Source organism: Salvia splendens, chromosome 15, assembly GCF_004379255.2.
Source record: "Salvia splendens isolate huo1 chromosome 15, SspV2, whole genome shotgun sequence".
Lineage (NCBI taxonomy): Eukaryota > Viridiplantae > Streptophyta > Magnoliopsida > Lamiales > Lamiaceae > Salvia > Salvia splendens.
In genome coordinates this window covers 1,673,618-1,691,174 of record NC_056046.1, presented here as the reverse complement: position 1 = coordinate 1,691,174, position 17,557 = coordinate 1,673,618, and the positions used below count along the sequence as shown (strand labels likewise).

The 17,557-nt window shown below is 36.5% G+C and overlaps 3 protein-coding genes across 4 annotated transcripts; 2 read left to right on the top strand and 1 right to left on the bottom strand.

Annotated features, from left to right (window-relative positions):
- The first annotated feature begins 749 nt into the window (after nucleotides 1-749).
- Nucleotides 750-7,061, top strand: LOC121766605 (ubiquitin carboxyl-terminal hydrolase 6-like). Of its 2 annotated transcripts, XM_042162887.1 has the most exons (18): nucleotides 750-884; nucleotides 1,662-1,807; nucleotides 1,984-2,019; nucleotides 2,096-2,203; nucleotides 2,794-2,894; nucleotides 2,990-3,116; nucleotides 3,523-3,582; nucleotides 3,652-3,719; nucleotides 3,964-4,014; nucleotides 4,538-4,646; nucleotides 4,955-5,043; nucleotides 5,212-5,281; nucleotides 5,725-5,805; nucleotides 5,915-6,007; nucleotides 6,118-6,166; nucleotides 6,429-6,548; nucleotides 6,631-6,705; nucleotides 6,819-7,061. In XM_042162887.1, the coding sequence occupies exons 1-18, from the start codon at nucleotides 875-877 to the stop codon at nucleotides 6,872-6,874; spliced, it is 1,449 nt and encodes a 482-aa protein (XP_042018821.1). In that variant the 5' UTR covers nucleotides 750-874; the 3' UTR covers nucleotides 6,875-7,061. The 2 variants fall into 2 exon arrangements, with proteins under 2 accessions (XP_042018821.1, XP_042018822.1); XM_042162888.1 differs by lacking the exon at nucleotides 5,915-6,007.
- Nucleotides 7,062-7,113: 52 nt separating this feature from the next.
- On the bottom strand, nucleotides 7,114-8,728 carry LOC121766606 (probable pectate lyase 1). Its single transcript, XM_042162890.1, has 4 exons — nucleotides 8,194-8,728; nucleotides 7,748-8,103; nucleotides 7,535-7,670; nucleotides 7,114-7,433 (listed from the first exon to the last, which is right to left on the bottom strand). The coding sequence occupies exons 1-4, from the start codon at nucleotides 8,641-8,643 to the stop codon at nucleotides 7,221-7,223; spliced, it is 1,155 nt and encodes a 384-aa protein (XP_042018824.1). The 5' UTR covers nucleotides 8,644-8,728; the 3' UTR covers nucleotides 7,114-7,220.
- A 1,921-nt stretch (nucleotides 8,729-10,649) lies between these two features.
- LOC121768377 (serine/threonine protein phosphatase 2A 55 kDa regulatory subunit B beta isoform-like) lies at nucleotides 10,650-17,223 on the top strand. Its single transcript, XM_042164861.1, has 14 exons — nucleotides 10,650-11,086; nucleotides 12,639-12,742; nucleotides 12,836-12,934; nucleotides 13,153-13,272; nucleotides 13,398-13,604; nucleotides 13,819-13,910; nucleotides 14,743-14,861; nucleotides 14,936-15,059; nucleotides 15,268-15,391; nucleotides 15,880-15,948; nucleotides 16,046-16,137; nucleotides 16,214-16,291; nucleotides 16,392-16,462; nucleotides 16,550-17,223. Exons 1-14 carry the CDS (start codon nucleotides 10,969-10,971, stop codon nucleotides 16,684-16,686), a joined length of 1,554 nt encoding a protein of 517 aa, XP_042020795.1. The 5' UTR covers nucleotides 10,650-10,968; the 3' UTR covers nucleotides 16,687-17,223.
- Nucleotides 17,224-17,557: the final 334 nt, after the last annotated feature.

The window sequence follows — 17,557 nt, the reverse complement described above, 5'->3', positions numbered from 1 at the left end:
ATATGATACAAGTATAATAGTTATCGGTTGATTAGTTAATTTGTCTTGATTTTATATCTAGTAGCTAAATAAAATTAAAAGTTATTGTAACTAGATATTTGGTACTACAATAAGAGCATTTTGAATGGATTGGATAAATGGTGAGGTAGAGAGAATTAACTATCATATTTATAATTTGTCATAAAAATTCATTCTTTAATGAACAGTTTGTTTGAGAAGGTATTATATATTTTTGAATTTTGAAAATGTATTTTTACTTGCTCGCACAACGAGGGAAAAAGTTAATTGATTTGTTAGCCTTTTGAACTTTCTTATCTTCATGGAGTTCATTAATTCATAAATATATTTTTAAAATGGTAAATGAAAAATATACCTTCTAAATTTATATTTTTTTATTGGAGATACTCTAAGTCTAAGAGGATTCACAATAAGGAGTCTTCCCATTGCCGTGCGGAGCTGCGGTCAGGAAGGCTCCTATTGCGGCCCCGAGGGCGGATGACGCTTTCTCGACGCTAATTGCGTGCTGAGTGATAGCCGTTCCGAAATTTTCATTTAAAAAAATTATTTATAATTTATAGATACAATTCATTGTACTTAATTTTTATATTATTAAACACTAAGAATTAAAACGATTTAAATTGAAGGACTTTTCAGAGGGTTGTGGATGGCCGTGATGACGTGTCAATAGGAAGTTTGGGAGGGCTCTCCCTTGCAAAATAATTATAATAGCATAAATAAGAAGAATAATCAATTTCCATAAACTAATCTAAAATTATTAGTATAAACTAATCAATTTCCCTTCTGCGCAAGCTAAGAAACACGCACGACACATAGTAAAGCTTCGATCTTTTCCTCACCATACTCACCCGCAACCATGTTGAAAGGTACGATCAGCATCATTGCAATTTCGATTTGTATTCGGTGGTGCTTTTTCTGCGACGAATTAGCTGTTTAGTTTTGGGATATTGAATTGTCGCCGCCGTCTAGATTGACTGTTCAAGTTTTAGGTTTTTGTGGTGTTCGTAGTTTGAATGTGTTTAGTTTAGAACTGTCTCGATGAAGATTTAGTTGTTTAGATTAAGCGAGGCAAAATTTAGTTTTGAACTTCCAGGATGAATTGAACTTTTTATCGGCTTGATGTGGGGTGAAGAGAATGTAATTTTTGTACAGCCTGGGGCACTGCTCCTGTTTTGATACATAATATCCTACATAGGGAGTTATCTAGCAACGATACGGTTTTGAATGGCAGAAATATCGGGGAAAATTGATTGTCAAACTAAGGTGAAGCTGAATGCTCGTGTTCTGGAATTTAATAGATGTAGTTTTATCGTTTTAATTTCACGAACGATTGATAGTAGCGAAAACTGGCATTTTATGTAAACTACTACTCTCAATATCATAGTGAAGAGAACATATATATGGTGTAAACGAAACGATAATTGAGTAGGATTTGCCAAGCTTGGCACACATATGTTAGATGATCGCACCTTGCAAATTCAGGAACTCGTTACTTTTTATACATGACGTGCTTATCATCGAAGGAACTTCATTATCTCAGACTCCTTATTAGGGATCTTGTTTTCTCTGTGATATTTTTATGCAATTTGTATTGTCTAGCACTCACTGCTCCAAAATCATAATAATGTATAATGATTTTTCAGTAAGTGTAAAGTGGCAAAAGGAAGTGTTTTCCAATATGGAAATCGACACTACCCAGCCCCCATACGTTTTCAAGTGCCAGTTATACGACTTAACAGGAGTTCCACCAGAGAGACAAAAGATTGTGGTTAAAGGTGGCTTATTAAAGGTATAGAAGCAGTTGTTTATTAAGTGAGGGCGTCTTATTGACCTTTTAATGAGTTTTGTGGTTTTGTTATAATCTTAATCAACAACAACATGCCTTATTTTGCTGCGGGAACAATTTTGAGATTTTCAATATAGTGTGAGTTCATAATATTGATGCATTCCCTTGTGACTTTATAGGATGATGCAGATTGGTCAAAAGTAGGAATCAAGGAGGTAGTTGTTTTCTTAATTGGATAAGACCCTTCATAATCGCAGTAAAACCTGAGTCATACTTACTCTGTTTGTTCAGGGCCAGAAACTAATGATGATGGGAACTGCAGATGAGATTGTAAAGGCTCCAGAGAAGGGGCCTATTTTTGCAGAAGACATGCCAGAAGAAGAACAAGTGGTTGCTGTTGTAAGTCCGTTTGTATTTCCACAACTTCAAAGAAATAGTACTAAAGAGTAAAGATGAGGGCTTGCTCTTTTCAAAATTACCCACTGATATCTCGGGCTGGTTAAAACTTTTTCTATATACTACCATGATTTGGTCAAATGGGGAAATATTGCAAGTAAATACAGTTGGACGTTTTTAAAACAATATAATAATAGATATTAGTATTTTTGCTATTGTATGATAAGGTCGCTATAATTGGATTTTCTCCATTTGAAATAAAGGCAGAAGGTTGGAGGTTATCAATCAAAAGTTGAAATCTCTCTGTTCCCTTTATCAGTCTCGCTGCTTAGGGAGTATTCATATCAGATTGGGAGCTGTCTTATTCTGTGCCTTATTTATTTCTTAACATATATTAATGAGAATATGTTGAGAAAGTTAAGTTTTTCTCAATGAAAAACAAGTTTGACTATGTAAAAACTAATCCTTCTGTGCAAGCTGCACATGTTTTTTGGAAGATTTTTGTTTGTCTGACACCTTCGCATACTTATATGTGATTTGAACTTTAAAAAAAGTTGATTTGCATTGATCTGATCTGGTCACATTTGCTTCAGGGTCATTCTGCTGGATTAGTAAATCTGGGAAACACTTGTTATATGAACTCTACGTTACAATGTTTGCATTCAGTCCCAGAATTGAAATCTGCCTTGATACAGTAAGTATCTTTTTGACCTGAAAAAAAGTTTTAGCCTCAAAATGTTTGTCTATGCTACCACAGTTGGTATTATATGTTGTCTGGTTGTTTTTCAGGTATCCTCCGCCTGTAAGAAGCAATACCGTTGACCAATCTTCTCATTCATTGACTGTTGCAACAAGGGAATTGTTCAACGAGCTTGATAAAAATGTCCGGCCAGTGGCACCTGTGCGATTTTTGACGGTATGATCTGCTTCAGTTCATATAACAATGTCTATTGTTTCAATTTTGGGTTAATTTTGAAATACATGGTAACCGGTCAGACATCAGAACATGTGCTTCTCTCAAGGTTTTCTCTTTGTATGGCTATATGTATGGACCTTGTTTGAATGTGTATGGGATGATTCGCAAAGCTGATTGCTGAATCACATTTTCATGGGCCGTTTATTTGTGCCTGTTTTCAATGCCAATTGTGTTAAACTGAAATGTTCTTGTGAGAGATGAAATTGCAGAACCGCAAACCGTTGCATGCATGAAAGTATCTTGCTACTCACATGAGCTATGCTAATGGGCCTTACTATATTGTCTGTTAACTAACAGTTTCTTTCATTCTCTGGATTTCTCTTTTATTGATCATCTACTTTTGTAGGCTTTGCGGAGCAAGTATCCTCAATTTGCTCAGCTTCACAATGGAGTTTACATGCAGCAGGTATGCAAACAAGGATGTCATCATTCTAAATTCTGTTTTGGATTACTAACAATGGAATTTTCTCTCTAGGATGCTGAAGAGTGCTGGACGCAACTTTTGTTCACCCTTTCGTCAGCACTGAGATCTTCTGGTTCAGGGTAACACACTTGCCGGATGTTTCTTGTACTGAATGTTTGTGGACAAAGTATTATAAAAACAATAACTAATTTTTTGGGGTCACTTTATCTTACCTGATTTGAGTCATTAATCATCAACCTTTCCTCATTACAGTATTTACACTCTTATTGGGTTCTGTGTTTTTCATCCCTCTTATTAATTCAAAATTTTACACATTTGACATTGGATAAAAATGTATTTACTTTCAATTAATTTCTTTTGCAGTGAAGATGCAGATGCATTGAAGAAATTTTTTGGTATAGACCTTGTTGGCAGGTCTGCATTAGTTTCTTCTACTATTATTAACCACTGACATTTGATGTTATATGCGCTTTAACAATTAACACCACTGTTTTGTATACTGGCATTCTTGTAGTTCTTTAGGTGCTATTGTATGCCAACTTTATGTAGTTAATTCCAATGATCTTATTAAAATTTTAAGCATAGAATATCATGCCTTTTTGCATGATCTATATGCTTTCTTTGCTCTCAATCTTGTTTCATTGCTTAATCCTCGGCTCAATGGTTCCATCTTTAATAATAACTTAGCATGATTTATGGAGATAGGTGCTTCTAAAACTTGATAGGAACTTGTACTTGATATTAAGTTTTCAATTAACATTATCAAAATAGGTGTTCTATGTTAATTCAACATTTTCTAGAGCATCTACCCAAAAACTAGTTTCAGAATCATAGAGTTCAATCCATAACACATTGAAAATGTGTTTGAGGAAATTATATTATATCAACTGCTGTCTGTAACATAATTAACAGTATCTCTTTTGTTGTTTGTGACCAGAGTCCATTGTCCTGAAAGTGGCGAAGAAAGTATGGAAACAGAATCTGTTTATTCACTTAAGTGCCATATTTCGCAGGAGGTGAACCATCTACATGAAGGTTTAAAACGTGTAAGTTTGATATGGTGGTGATTTGTAGTATAAAGTTCTTACCTCAATATTTGCTGAGTGTTTTACATTATATTCATTTTTACTTGAGGTTCATAGCAGCTGTTCATTCTTTCTATTTCTAAAGATTGCTAAAAAATTTCCTCTATCCCAGTACATATCATTGTTGTGATAACTGAAACCTATGTCTTTTCCACGTGGTATGATATACATTGTCAGTTATAGACATAGATGTGGCTACTTGGCTTAAATGATACAGCTTTGCTTTGTCCACTACATTTAAGATTCCTATGTCTCCATCTTGTGTTCAGGGCCTGAAATCAGAATTGGAGAAGTCGTCGCCTTCTCTGGGTCGGAGTGCTGTATATACTAAAGATTCTCGGATAAATGACTTGCCAAGGTATTACATACTCAACAATTTGCTTTACATTTTCTGAACACTGCTATGCTTTGCACGTCTCTGCACATTGTTACTCTTAAAAGATTTATTTGTAATATATGATAGTACCTTTTTACCAGAAAGTTCTGCCTTTTGCAAGTTGACTAATCCTTGTGCTGTCAACAACAGATACCTGACCGTTCAGTTTGTCCGGTTTTTCTGGAAAAGAGAAACAAACCAGAAGGCCAAGATTCTGAGGGTAATAGTTCTTTCCCCTTAAATGAACTTCATTTTTCCCTAATGGTGGAATCCATGATTAAAACTTCAAAGATGTAAAACTAGAAAATCATTAGGCCATAACCCGTAATCTATTTAATTAATCTTGCAAACATATACACTAAGTTGATTACATATATATAACCATATACTCATACTCCAGTAAGAAGTGAATATCACTCATGTATCCTATCTATAGATTCCATACTCCATAGGAACATTTTAAAAGTTTTTTTCCTCATTGAAGAATTTTGTCACTTATTTCCTAATTCATTCTGTGATATTTCACCAACCTAATTTGACTACGCATATTTGTTAATAGGTTTAACTTTGTATTATAGAAGCGATACAAATTTTGTGATTCTTAAGTTACATTGACATCCCGTTGGTTCGATTCAGCTCATGGAAACTTAATTGTGTTTGCAGAAAGTGGATTACCCCTTGTCGTTAGATGTGTATGATTTGTGTTCTGATGATCTCTGCAAAAGATTGGAAGTTCCTAGACGGGTACTAGCTTGTGCACTGATTAGCATTGTCATACCTTTTTTTTTTCCTCTAGTTTTATGTTCTTTTTTTCTGTTGATTGTATCCTCATTTCAAACTCCAACATATTTAGCTTCTAAGAGACGAAGAAGGGAAGAAGGCTGGTCTAAAAACTAATGAAAGTAGCTCAACTAAGGACAATGATGTTAAGATGACTGATGCTGAGGTTAGCAATGTATCTGACCAGGGAGTTTAACTTGCAATAAAACAAGAGCTATTACCCTGCGTGCACATATTTTCTTTAGGGTCCGGAATGAGTTTTTATATCCTATGCAGGGACCATCGAATGCAAGTGGGGATTCGTCTGTATCTGCACCTGGAGAAGGTAATCATCCTTCAAAAATTTTCCATAGAACCTGAACGATACCAAGAAACATACATACTTATAATTTGAGTGTTGCGTTAGAACAGACAACAGTTGCAGCAGTCTGTGTTTATATTTTATGGGAATCTGAAATGGGCCTGTTTATAGAACGATACATTGCGCTTTCTTGGCTTTTGTGGGTGCAACCCAAGTTTCTATACCAGTCTAACTCGAACTGATCTCTCAACTGTGCTCTGTCTGTTGACTTGCTTTCTCCTTTTAGGTACTCCCCCTGAGAAAGAGAAACACTTGACAGGAATATATGATTTGGTTGCTGTGCTTACGCATAAGGGTAGAAGTGCTGATTCTGGGCATTACGTTGCGTGGGTTAAACAAGAAAATGGTTGGTTTTCGATGAACTATTTTTACTTTTGTACCATATTCTTCTCATCAGATTGTTTCATTATGCTTCTTTGCAACCACAGGCAAATGGATTCAATTTGATGATGATAATCCAATTCCACAACGGGAGGAAGACATCACAAGACTATCTGGAGGCGGTAAGCGCACTGCATAGATCTTCATTTCTTTCCCCACACAATTCACAGGATTACTTAGAAAACACTGTTTCCCCACATGCATTTTTTGATGTAAACATTTTCCTCAATTTCAGGTGATTGGCATATGGCTTATATCTGTATGTACAGGGCTCGCGACATCTCCATTTAGCTTTAGGCCGAACGATACCATCTTTCTATTTGAATACATAGTAGAAGTTTCTACATCCAAGAGTCCATTTGTTCGGTTACTGAGATGTTATATTTTTCTAATTAGTCCAGCCATATCTGTCACAAATCTTGCTTGTATACTTCCTTATCTTTGTTATTTTCAATGCATTGGTTTGAAATTTTCTTTATTTAACTTGTTTTCCTTAAATAGTATGCATATGTCAAAAGATTTTGCAGAAATTACCAGAAAAAGGGTGAAATTTGAGACAATATGAATAGTATTGTCTTTAAAATTATATTATTAGCACATGAAGATATTTCTCAAAAGATTCACTCTTGTTATTGCCTTAGCATCTAGCTATTTTAGGACACTTCAAAACACCAGCAGATTTTGTCAAGTCCCTCACTCGCATCCCATCTTCAACTTCAAACATTTGATCTGGTGCATAGTTTGGCCTCATTGTGGCACCCGCATCAACCGTTGTCGTGAACGAGGCTCCATTCTCGAACACATCCTCGATAGATTTGAAGTTGCCGGTGAGACCACTATCCCATGTTATCTGCTTGTCAATAGATCATTTCATTATATTTCACCACGTGTAGCATCTATTTTCTATTTGCACATTTAAAACGTGTTGATAAAATATTAGACGTCGTGTACCTCCTTGTTGCCTCCCTTTGGAGCAATGAAGAGGTTTGCTTGGCTCTTGATGCTAGGGTTCATGCTCCCTCCAATTGCATATATCCCCCATCCTAGGTAAAGGTTGTTGACAACATGTGCATATCCAAATCGAATCCTACAAAACATCACATGATCTTAGAATGAGAAACAAGAACAATATATAATCACAAAACATACAAAAGCATAACATACCTTGGCATTCTTTGTACGCAGTTCGGGCCGAAATGGTTGAAGGCAACTGTGACCCTCATGTTTTGATCCCTTCGAAAGCCATCATCGTGCCCGAGAAGCATCACTTTATCTTGATACCTAAACCAGTTGTTCGATATTGTGATGTCTGTTGATCCTCTTGTGACATCAATCAACCCATCCACACTGTCGTACATTGTGTTGTGATCGATCCATATCCTCGAAGATGACACAACCCTGATCGCGTCCCCGTCTGTTGGGCCCAAATGCATGATCTCCCCTCCCGGGCCCTTCACCGGGCCGGGCTCTTGCGGCTTGCAGTCATGGATGTAGAGGCCATGGATAATCACATTATTGGCCTGATACATTATTAAATGTCACATTCCCCTATTACTAATTAACTCATTCTAAATTTGTAAATTAGTGTATATTGATTGCATTTGATTTACCTTTTTGATAAGTAGGCATCCACCATTTGCAATGTGGACATTGGCACCTCTTGCATCAATCGTTGTCAAGCTACTAACAAGGAGGGGTTTGGCAAGGGTGATGTTCATGTGCCTCTTGAATGTGATCCAAATCTTGCCTGTGATGCTCGTCATGGCATGCCTCAACGTACCGGGCCTCGGGCTCAAGGGGTCGTCGCTAGGGTCCGTTACTTTGTAGTTGATCACGTCATCTCCGATGTTGTTGAACATTTGACCCGCGAATCCAACGGTGCACGTAGCTAGTTGTTGCCGGTTTCTCCGCCAGTCCGGGTTCGTTCTCCAGCACTTGTCGATGACGTTCATGTTATCGACAGTTCTTCGGGCCTCGACCCGGCCTAAACTCAATAGGATGGCTATTGAGATAGCCCGGATCAAACACAAGGTTATACCTTGCATGGCCCTTGAGAGCATTGTTGAAGATTTTTTGGAGGGATTTTATGTGTAAAAAGTGATAAATATATAAATAGATATGCTTTTTATATATTGAGAAATTAATATTTTGTGCATGGGACTGAGAATGGAAATGATGGGGCTTTTATACATGTTGATGTAAACTGTTAATGGTGTTTGGTAATGGTACGGCTCTCTTTTTTTGTGGTGGAAATGACTGGGTTGAAATGAATGGTGGTGAGATAAGTGTTTGTGCTTCAAAAATTGCAAATCAATGTTAGTATATGAATGAGAGAGCTTAATTTGTGGAAAACAATACGAACTATTTTTCATGTCAAGTTTCATTGACTAATTTAATGTACTAATAGTTTTCCACTAATGATGACAAACAAATAAAATCAAAATAACATGTATTAAAAAAAATCAAATCATATTAATATATGCAAATATGATACAAACCAAACAAGATAACTCATCCCAAAAGACTAGCCTGTTAGGAAAGAGCCTATATACCTCATATCAGTTGTTCTCACAACCGATGTGGGAATTGAGTCTGTAACATTCGACCCTCCTTTAAGGGCCAACGTCCTCGTTGGTCTCGGCTGAGTCCGTAACATTTGACCCTCCTTTAAGGGCCAACGTCCTTGTTGGTCACGACTAGTTTTTTGCCAGGCCACCACTCCGAGTTCTCGTTGGTCACGGCAGATTCTTTGTCTGGCCACCACTCCGTGGGTCACCACTCCGAGAGGTCCCAAACGCACTCGTTGGTCACGACGAGTTCGTTGCCCGGCCACCACTCCAAGCCGTTTGGGCTCTCAATGAAAGCACCAATTGATACAAACCAAACAAGATAATTCATCCCAAAAGACTAGCCTGTTAGGAGAGATAGTTCATTTAGTCTATATATCCCACATCAGTTGTTTTCACAACCAATGTGGGAATTGAGTCCATAACAAAATACTACTCTATTATGTCATATATGCATTCTTATTGAAGTAATTAGATGAGTAAAATAAATATACACAATTTCATATTTACATTACCATAAGTGAATTACTCTATTTTAACTAGCTCAAACTCTTATACCTTCGGTCATTATGCTTAGGTATTTGAAACCTGATAAATACTAGTATACTATATATTTAAACTTGTAAAGTGTATATGTTATTAAATAAATTAAAATTATAGCAGCAGTTGTTTACCAATCTCAAAAAACACTAAAACCTCATTTGGTATGCAATAGTACTTCTTTTGTCTAAGATAAGTTGTCATATTTGGGAGATAATATGAGATTTGATAAGTTTTCTTGTTTAGTGTGCTAACTAGAGAAAGAAAATAATACTATATTGATGGGGATAATGACAATAGAATTGAATGTATTAACGATTAGTACTAGTATTTATTTTTAAAAGTGAGTTAGTACTACTCCATATTTGTCCAAGTACATCACCACCTGTCACAAATCATGGCTGTTAGAATTTATTTATTTACTGTGCAGTGTTATCCAATGTATTGGATTATAATGGGGTAGGTTGTGGACTTACCTCACCATAATTTTCAAAAAATTAAGAAAAAAAAATTCCTATGTCACCGACTCACCGTTATCTTTTGGTTGGATAATCGGATAAAATTTGACAATCTCTTCCAACTTATAGTATATGCATATAAATTAAATTCATCAACTATTTCATACAATAACCAGTGATAAATCATTATACAATATTGTTTAATGGCACGCATTTATCAATCAAGAAGTACAAATTCATTCGATAATATTTTAGTTTCAATTTTAGATCAGTTTTACAAATCCAACCTTTTACTTTAGGTAAAAGAAAATCGGAAAATTTATAAATATGGTAGGGTAATTGCTTACTACTTAATGCAAGATTACACACATAATTAAAAGATTACAATATTTTTTATTTATTTTAAGAGAAAATTGGTGTTTTTTGCCATGGAAAAATATGGAGTATAAAAAAGAAGAGAGAGAAATATATGAATCTGATAAATAATGTTAGACAGAGAAAGGGGAGGAAGAAACATTTTCCCACTCTCTATACGTACAAATCATTGTATCTACACGTAGAGAGAGAAAATCTGAATCCTCGTTGCTGTTTTGTACTAATCGATGTCGTATTTGATTATACACACTCCGGCGGAAAATGTTCGAATCTGAATCCGACACCCCGTTGCTGCTCCGATCTTCGTTCGATTCCTAAACCTAATTCGGTTTTTTTTTGATGAAGTGAAAGCAGGAAGGGAAATAGCTAAAATTAGTTGTTTTGTGAGGTTCCTTTTATCTATTGCTGTTGCTATTATTTCTGAATTCTCGAGTGTCGGAGAGAAATGGACGGTGGTGGTGGTGGAGAGGTGGCATCAGCTGAGGCGGGTCCACCTGCGCTGCTCGACTGGAAATTTTCCCAGGTCTTCGGCGAGAGGACGGCCGGCGAAGAAGTACAAGAAGGTAAATGATGAATTAGCGGATGAGGAGGGATAATGTTTGCTTTGGGTTTGGATCTGTTGGTTAGGGTTTGGGTTGCTGTGGATTTGATCTGTTTTTGGATCGTTAATGGATTGAATTGGTGGAAATTGATGGGGGTTGATTGGGGATTTTAGTGTGTGTTTTGCATGTCAGTGTCTTGTCTAGTGTGTTGAGAGATGATCCAGAGGTGTAGAGCGGATCGAGTTCATTGTTAATTTTTCATGTTTATCATCTGTCTGTGTTTGTTTTCTGTCCATTTTTTGATTCCTGATGTTTGCTAGTTTTAGAGTTTCCTTCAATGTTTGTTTTTTTGCTGTGGCTTTGAAACTTTTTGCTAATCATGAGTCTGGATTTGTGAAGAAGATATTGTATGGATTGAACTGCAAGTTTCAATTTTTATGTTGACAGAGTGAGAGTTTTCTTATTAACTCCCTGCATGCAGTAGATGAGGCGTTGTCATAGCTACTATAACCTTGCTCTGTAGCACACGCTCATTGGAGAACTTGCAGAAGTTCATATCGTCCCCTTATCATTTATTCCTTCTGTAGCTTTGAGTAATTTGATGGAGGAGGCAGCATAAGATGATATATGGCTTCGTTAAAGTTCAATTCTTGGCTTCTTGCTGGTATTTTACAAGTGTTGGCCAGAATATGCTGACATGTGATCTTGATCATGGAGAGATTTATACTAAGATGCATTCTCTGTTCAGTATGTCGTGCAAGCATACGATCAATGCATATTTTAGGATTATGCCATTTACATAGATATGGGGAAAGAGTCCTGAGCACGGACTACTTCCTTGTAAAAGGAAATTATTAGTCTATTCTCATTGTTGCAGTATTGATTGCACCTGCCCATTTCATTGCATTTATGTTATAAACGGAGAGAACAAAGATACTAAAAAGGAGCTACTGCATCTACTTTTTGCCAAGTTAGGTACAAGTGACTCCTCTTCAGATTTATTTAGTGACCGCTCTAGGTGAGTCTAAATTTTCACAATTTCATTAACAAGGAATTAAGGATTGATGTAGCGGTGAAGGCCAAGTGGCTGGACACATCATCAGTGTTAAGGTTCTAATCTTCTTTGAACTTGGTAATGAGATTCTGGATTATGAAATGACATACTGATTCTCTCAGGTGTATCTGTAATGAGTTTGGATGTCTTCCAGGGAGATACCTTTTCTTGTATGTGTTGGGGGGGGGGGGGGGGGTTAAGAAATAAGGTTAGAAAATTTGCTTTCTCTAATATTACACAGTACGAGTGCTTCTTTCTACTGTTTTGTCTATCACAAGAGAATAGGAAGACTTTCCAGTTACTGAACTTGTATGAATCTCAGTGTTGCTACCTGTTGTAAACTTGTGCCTGTATTCTAAGTATCTTGGAACATTTGGTTGAACTTGGCTCTTTTGGCTCATATCACATGATTTTCTTTTTTCCTCATTATTGCTCAAGTAGTCCGCTTCCATTGGCATCAGCAAAGATTCCAAGATCAGCATTGATTTTTTACCTTTATGTTTCTTTCAACATCTACAGTTGATATCATATCAGCAATTGAGTTCGATAAAAGTGGTGACCATCTAGCCACTGGTGACCGTGGTGGAAGGGTTGTGTTATTTGAAAGGACTGATTCAAAAGAGGTGAAAGTTCAACTTGCAAGAACACGTTCCATTTTATGTGTATTCTGTTAACTGTTACCTGAAATTTTTGCTATAAAATATTTTTCTTTGCAGCATGGTCGGAATCGTAGAGACCTAGAGAGGATGGACTATTCAGTTGGTCGACATCCTGAATTCCGCTACAAAACTGAATTCCAGAGCCATGAACCTGAGGTACTTTCTTGGCACTTGCTTGTCTGCTATTATTTCTTTTGCTTTCTGCACCATGATATTTGCATATAATATATATCTCTGATATATAAGCCTTGTTTTAATGATTTTCTTTGTTCCTTTAAGTCTTTTACTCTTCTTTATGTTCTCCTATTTTCCTAATGAAAAGTTGAATGGAAGGCTCAGTCATTCTGATGATGCTTGCACATATCTTGAATCAGTTCGATTATCTCAAAAGTTTGGAAATCGAGGAGAAAATCAATAAGATTCGCTGGTGTCAGGCAGCTAATGGTGCTCTGTTTCTTTTGTCTACTAATGACAAAACCATCAAGTTTTGGAAGGTGAGAGAGGTTCAAGTTTCCATTACATTTTGAAGAAATGTGTGTTGATAGTTAATCAGAAGATTTTTCATTGTGCTCGTCTTTTCCTCCCTCTCTGCATTGCTGTAATCTTGTGCTGTAAACAGGTCCAAGAGAAGAAAGTCAAAAAACTTTCTGATATGAATGCTGATACATTTAAAAGTGCTGGAAATAGTAGTGTTGCCAGTTCCAGTATTTCTTCTGGTCTGAAGCAGGGTCTTGCTAATGGAAACTCTACCGACCGGTCCAACAACTCTTTGAGCAATGCCTTGACATTTCCATCTGGGGGTATCCCCTCCCTGCGGTTACCAGTGGTATTTGTACACAATTAAGCTAGAGTTTCACGTTTTCATTTAAGAGTAATAGTCTCCTGGGAAGTGTTCCTCTAAATGTTTTGTGTTCATTTTTAGATTTTGAAAATTCTAGGGCTTTTGTGTTTACCGTTTATATGTTTTTGCTGTTCAATTCCACTGATTTCTACTTCCCAATCATTCTTCTTTTTCTAATGCTTGATTATGCCACGTATAGGTCACAAGCGGCGAGACAAATCTCGTTGCAAGATGCAGGAGAGTATACGCTCATGCACATGATTACCACATTAATTCTATCTCGAATAACAGGTGAAGACCCATACTATTTTATCTTATTATATCTGCGAAAGCTTTTTAGCCTTGAAATTTCGTATGCCGCCAAACTTTTAATACAAGCTTGATTGTTCAGTTATTCTCTAATATCTTATACCCCTTAATGATGCCAGCACCTTAGTGGTGAAATAGCAAGATTAAATTTAATTGCTCCAGAAACTCAAAGCCTACTTATGGTTCATAGTTTGGTTGGGTATTTTCTAACTACAGATGGAGGAAAAGAAATGCTTCTTTTTGTTCATCGAGTTGATTAGAATTGTCAAAGAACCTTAGTAAGTAGCACAAGCAATTCAATACATATCTTCTTTCCAGTTCTCACATTTACCCCGCACACAGATGTGCTGTGATAAATATTTTTCTGTACAGTTTTGGTAAAAAGTTTTATGCTATTGAATTTGTATAGAAAGACCAAGAGGATAACATATAAAAGAATCAATTTGTTTCCTTTGAATTGATTCTTTAAATAGTGTAATCAGACTCTGTGATCCATGCTGCAGTGACTAGTAAGTCAATCGCCCTATTTTGTGGTTCATTAACTACAAATGCGTGTTAGGAGCATTAAATTATTAGAAAATACATTTAAGTCAACTGCTTTTGTCCTTACTCCATAGATATAGCTGCGACCTACATAAAAATACATTTAGGCTTGAAAATCCTCCACGGATAAGAGGTAGAGACAGGATTCAGCATGTTATGTTTTCTGCAATCATATTTTATGCTTGTTAGCATCTTTTGCTATTGTAGTTCTTTCTCATAAATTTGTTTTAATGATTTCTGGCCTAATTATTAATCTTTTTATGTTCTGCAGTGATGGTGAAACATTTATATCAGCTGATGACCTACGGGTTAATCTTTGGAACTTGGAAATAAGTAATCAGAGTTTCAATATTGTCGATGTTAAACCAACAAATATGGAAGACCTAACCGGTAAGCCATTCTTCTGTTTCTATTGGTTAGGATCCGGGTCCCAATTAATTGACCATTTTCTTGTCTCACTGCAGAGGTGATCACGTCAGCAGAGTTTCATCCTACTCATTGCAACACGTTAGCATATAGTAGTTCAAAAGGATCAATTCGTCTAATTGATTTGCGTCAATCTGCCTTGTGTGATTCACATTCTAAGCTGTAAGTTCTGTGCTGGCCATTTATATTTTTGTTATATGCTCCTGTTGTTTCATCAGTTTGATAGCTTTTATAGTGGGCTGTCAAATATTGGATGGTTGTGAGACTTTTAAGTTATTTTCTTGTCGAAACAGTGTTCTTCAACTCTGGTCTACCTTGCTTACGAATGTGCTATTTATTTTTGAGACATTGACATTCCATCAATAAACAGATTTGAGGAACACGAGGCACCTGGCTCAAGATCCTTTTTCACTGAGATAATTGCTTCAATATCAGATATCAAATTTGCAAGGAATGGCAGATACATTCTGAGTCGTGATTACATGACCCTTAAGGTACACTTTTTTAGTTGGTTCTGTATATTTCTTACAGGGTTACTGCATTTCTAGTAATACTTCCACCTTTTAGCTGGTTTGTTTGGTGACAGGAATTGTAAATTTGTTGAACTGTAGTTTTTGGTGCTGGAGTACATAACAGTGAATAAACGACCTAATATATACATATATTTATAGCTAGCCGTTTGGTGTGTCAAATTTTTTCTAGATGTTGAATTGCACCAACTACTCATATTGGATCGATAGATAGGTAGGAGTTTGACATGTCTAAACATTTACCTCAAAGTGGAATGCATTAAATTATTATGGCCTTATTTATTTAAGTACTAATTGGCTGAAGAAATCCTGTTGTCTTCCTCATGGTTTGCTAAATATGAGAAGATATCTATCTCACTGCATGCTTATGCATTTTAACATCAGCATTTAATAGTCTTATTTAATGTTGACCACCATCCTCTATTCTCTCACTGTTCCATGTTTGTCTTCAGTTATGGGATATTAATATGGATTCTTGCCCAGTGTCGACTTTTCAGGTTCACGAATATCTGAGACCAAAGGTGAATGATTCTATCTATTTAGGACCATTTTATCCTAGGATTTTGAACAAATGTAGTTGAACACTTGAACTGATCAAATTACTCTGCCGATGCCCAGCTATGTGACCTCTATGAAAATGATTCCATTTTTGATAAATTTGAATGCTGCTTGAGTGGCGATGGCCAACGAGTGGCAACTGGTTCTTACAGGTATATCTAATTATTTGTTTTGCTATTTATCTTCTATTAGTAAGAAAGTGCAAGTAAACTTATTTACTATTTCCAGCAATCTTTTCCGTGTGTTCGGCTGTGGTCCTGTGAGTACGGAGGCTACAACGCTGGAAGCAAGCAAAAACCCGATGAGGTACTTTATTAGAATATGTTATGTGGTTATCATACTCTGATCAATCATACTACTACTATTTTTCTTATTGCTAAAAATTATTCTTCATTTTTCACACCAGGAGGCAGGTCCAGACCCCGTCGAGGCCTTCTAGATCCCTGGGCAGTAGCATCACCCGTGTTGTCCGAAGAGGTACCCTTTTCCATCACTGACATCATATTCTATCCATGTTATTTTTCCGTTTCTGTACTGAAAACAACACTGGCTTATACATCGCAGGTGCAGAGAGTCCGGGAGTTGATGCCAACGGGAATTCCTTCGATTTCACTACAAAGCTACTCCACTTGGCATGGCATCCATCCGAAAACTCTATTGCCTGTGCTGCTGCCAATAGCTTGTACATGTACTACGCATAAAACTGAGCTCCTCCACGACCTGGTCATCATTCTCGGTAGCCTATTTTGAATGCTTCATTCAGCGGATTGAGGCTCTTCCATTTTCTCACGTATGATTTCCCTGGCATATCGCGCCAGGGTTCCAAAGTTGTTATATGTAGAATCTCACAAGCGAGCAAATGTGTCGTTGAACCTCCGCGAAAACTGCCTTCTCCATCTTGCTTCTTTCGCCTTCTAAATTTCTTTTATTTTTTACTCTCCTCTCAAAGAGAAAGATGCTCTCACCACCAGTGCTGGATAGAAGTCGGGAAGGAACGCGGTCGTAGCTCTCCTACAAACAGAAGGTGTCTTATATTGTCTCTAGTTTAAGTTAAATGTAGTTTTTACTTGAAATCTTGCTGGAGAGGAGGAGCTGATTAACTTTGATGGATCACTCTTTTGTAGGATATTTTGGCCCTTTTCCCCCTTTTTTGATAGAGTTTTTATTGATATTTATTTTGTAAAAGTATTGGGCGTTTGGGTTCTATTAATTTGTACAATATTTTTCAGTTGCATAGAGATTGGTTGGGCTGTAGGTTTTTATTAGCTCAAGTTGCCTAGTACTAATACTTGTGGTTTGGTTATAATAAAATAGCTATTCAGATAGCCAAAATAATATACTTGCTTGATAATTTAGATATCATAGTTGCCCTTTTTCCTTATATTTTGAGTGTGTTTACTTTGTTGTGTGTATGTTACTAATGTTAGTGGATAATAGTACTATTTAATTTGGTATATCTTCAAATTATTTTGTATTTTTTGGAAACATTCATTATATTTGCCTAATTTCGAACTACATATTAATATAGGGATAGTGAGGGGCTAAAATCTCATTTTATGCTGCAAGTGTTAA

Excerpts from the sequence above, each read along its gene's own strand:
- LOC121766605 (XM_042162887.1), top strand. Across the intron at positions 5,044-5,211 it reads CGGATAAATGACTTGCCAAG|ATACCTGACCGTTCAGTTTG; the intron begins GTATTACATACT and ends TGTCAACAACAG. Across the intron at positions 6,706-6,818 it reads CACAAGACTATCTGGAGGCG|GTGATTGGCATATGGCTTAT; the intron begins GTAAGCGCACTG and ends CCTCAATTTCAG.
- LOC121766606 (XM_042162890.1), bottom strand. The coding sequence starts at position 8,643 with ATGCTCTCAAGGGCCATGCAAGGTATAACCTTGTGTTTGATCCGGGCT. Across the intron at positions 7,671-7,747 it reads TGCGTACAAAGAATGCCAAG|GATTCGATTTGGATATGCAC; the intron begins GTATGTTATGCT and ends GATGTTTTGTAG. Across the intron at positions 7,434-7,534 it reads CAAAGGGAGGCAACAAGGAG|ATAACATGGGATAGTGGTCT; the intron begins GTACACGACGTC and ends ATTGACAAGCAG.
- LOC121768377 (XM_042164861.1), top strand. The coding sequence starts at position 10,969 with ATGGACGGTGGTGGTGGTGGAGAGGTGGCATCAGCTGAGGCGGGTCCA. Across the intron at positions 12,743-12,835 it reads AAAGGACTGATTCAAAAGAG|CATGGTCGGAATCGTAGAGA; the intron begins GTGAAAGTTCAA and ends TTTTCTTTGCAG. Across the intron at positions 13,911-14,742 it reads AATTCTATCTCGAATAACAG|TGATGGTGAAACATTTATAT; the intron begins GTGAAGACCCAT and ends TATGTTCTGCAG.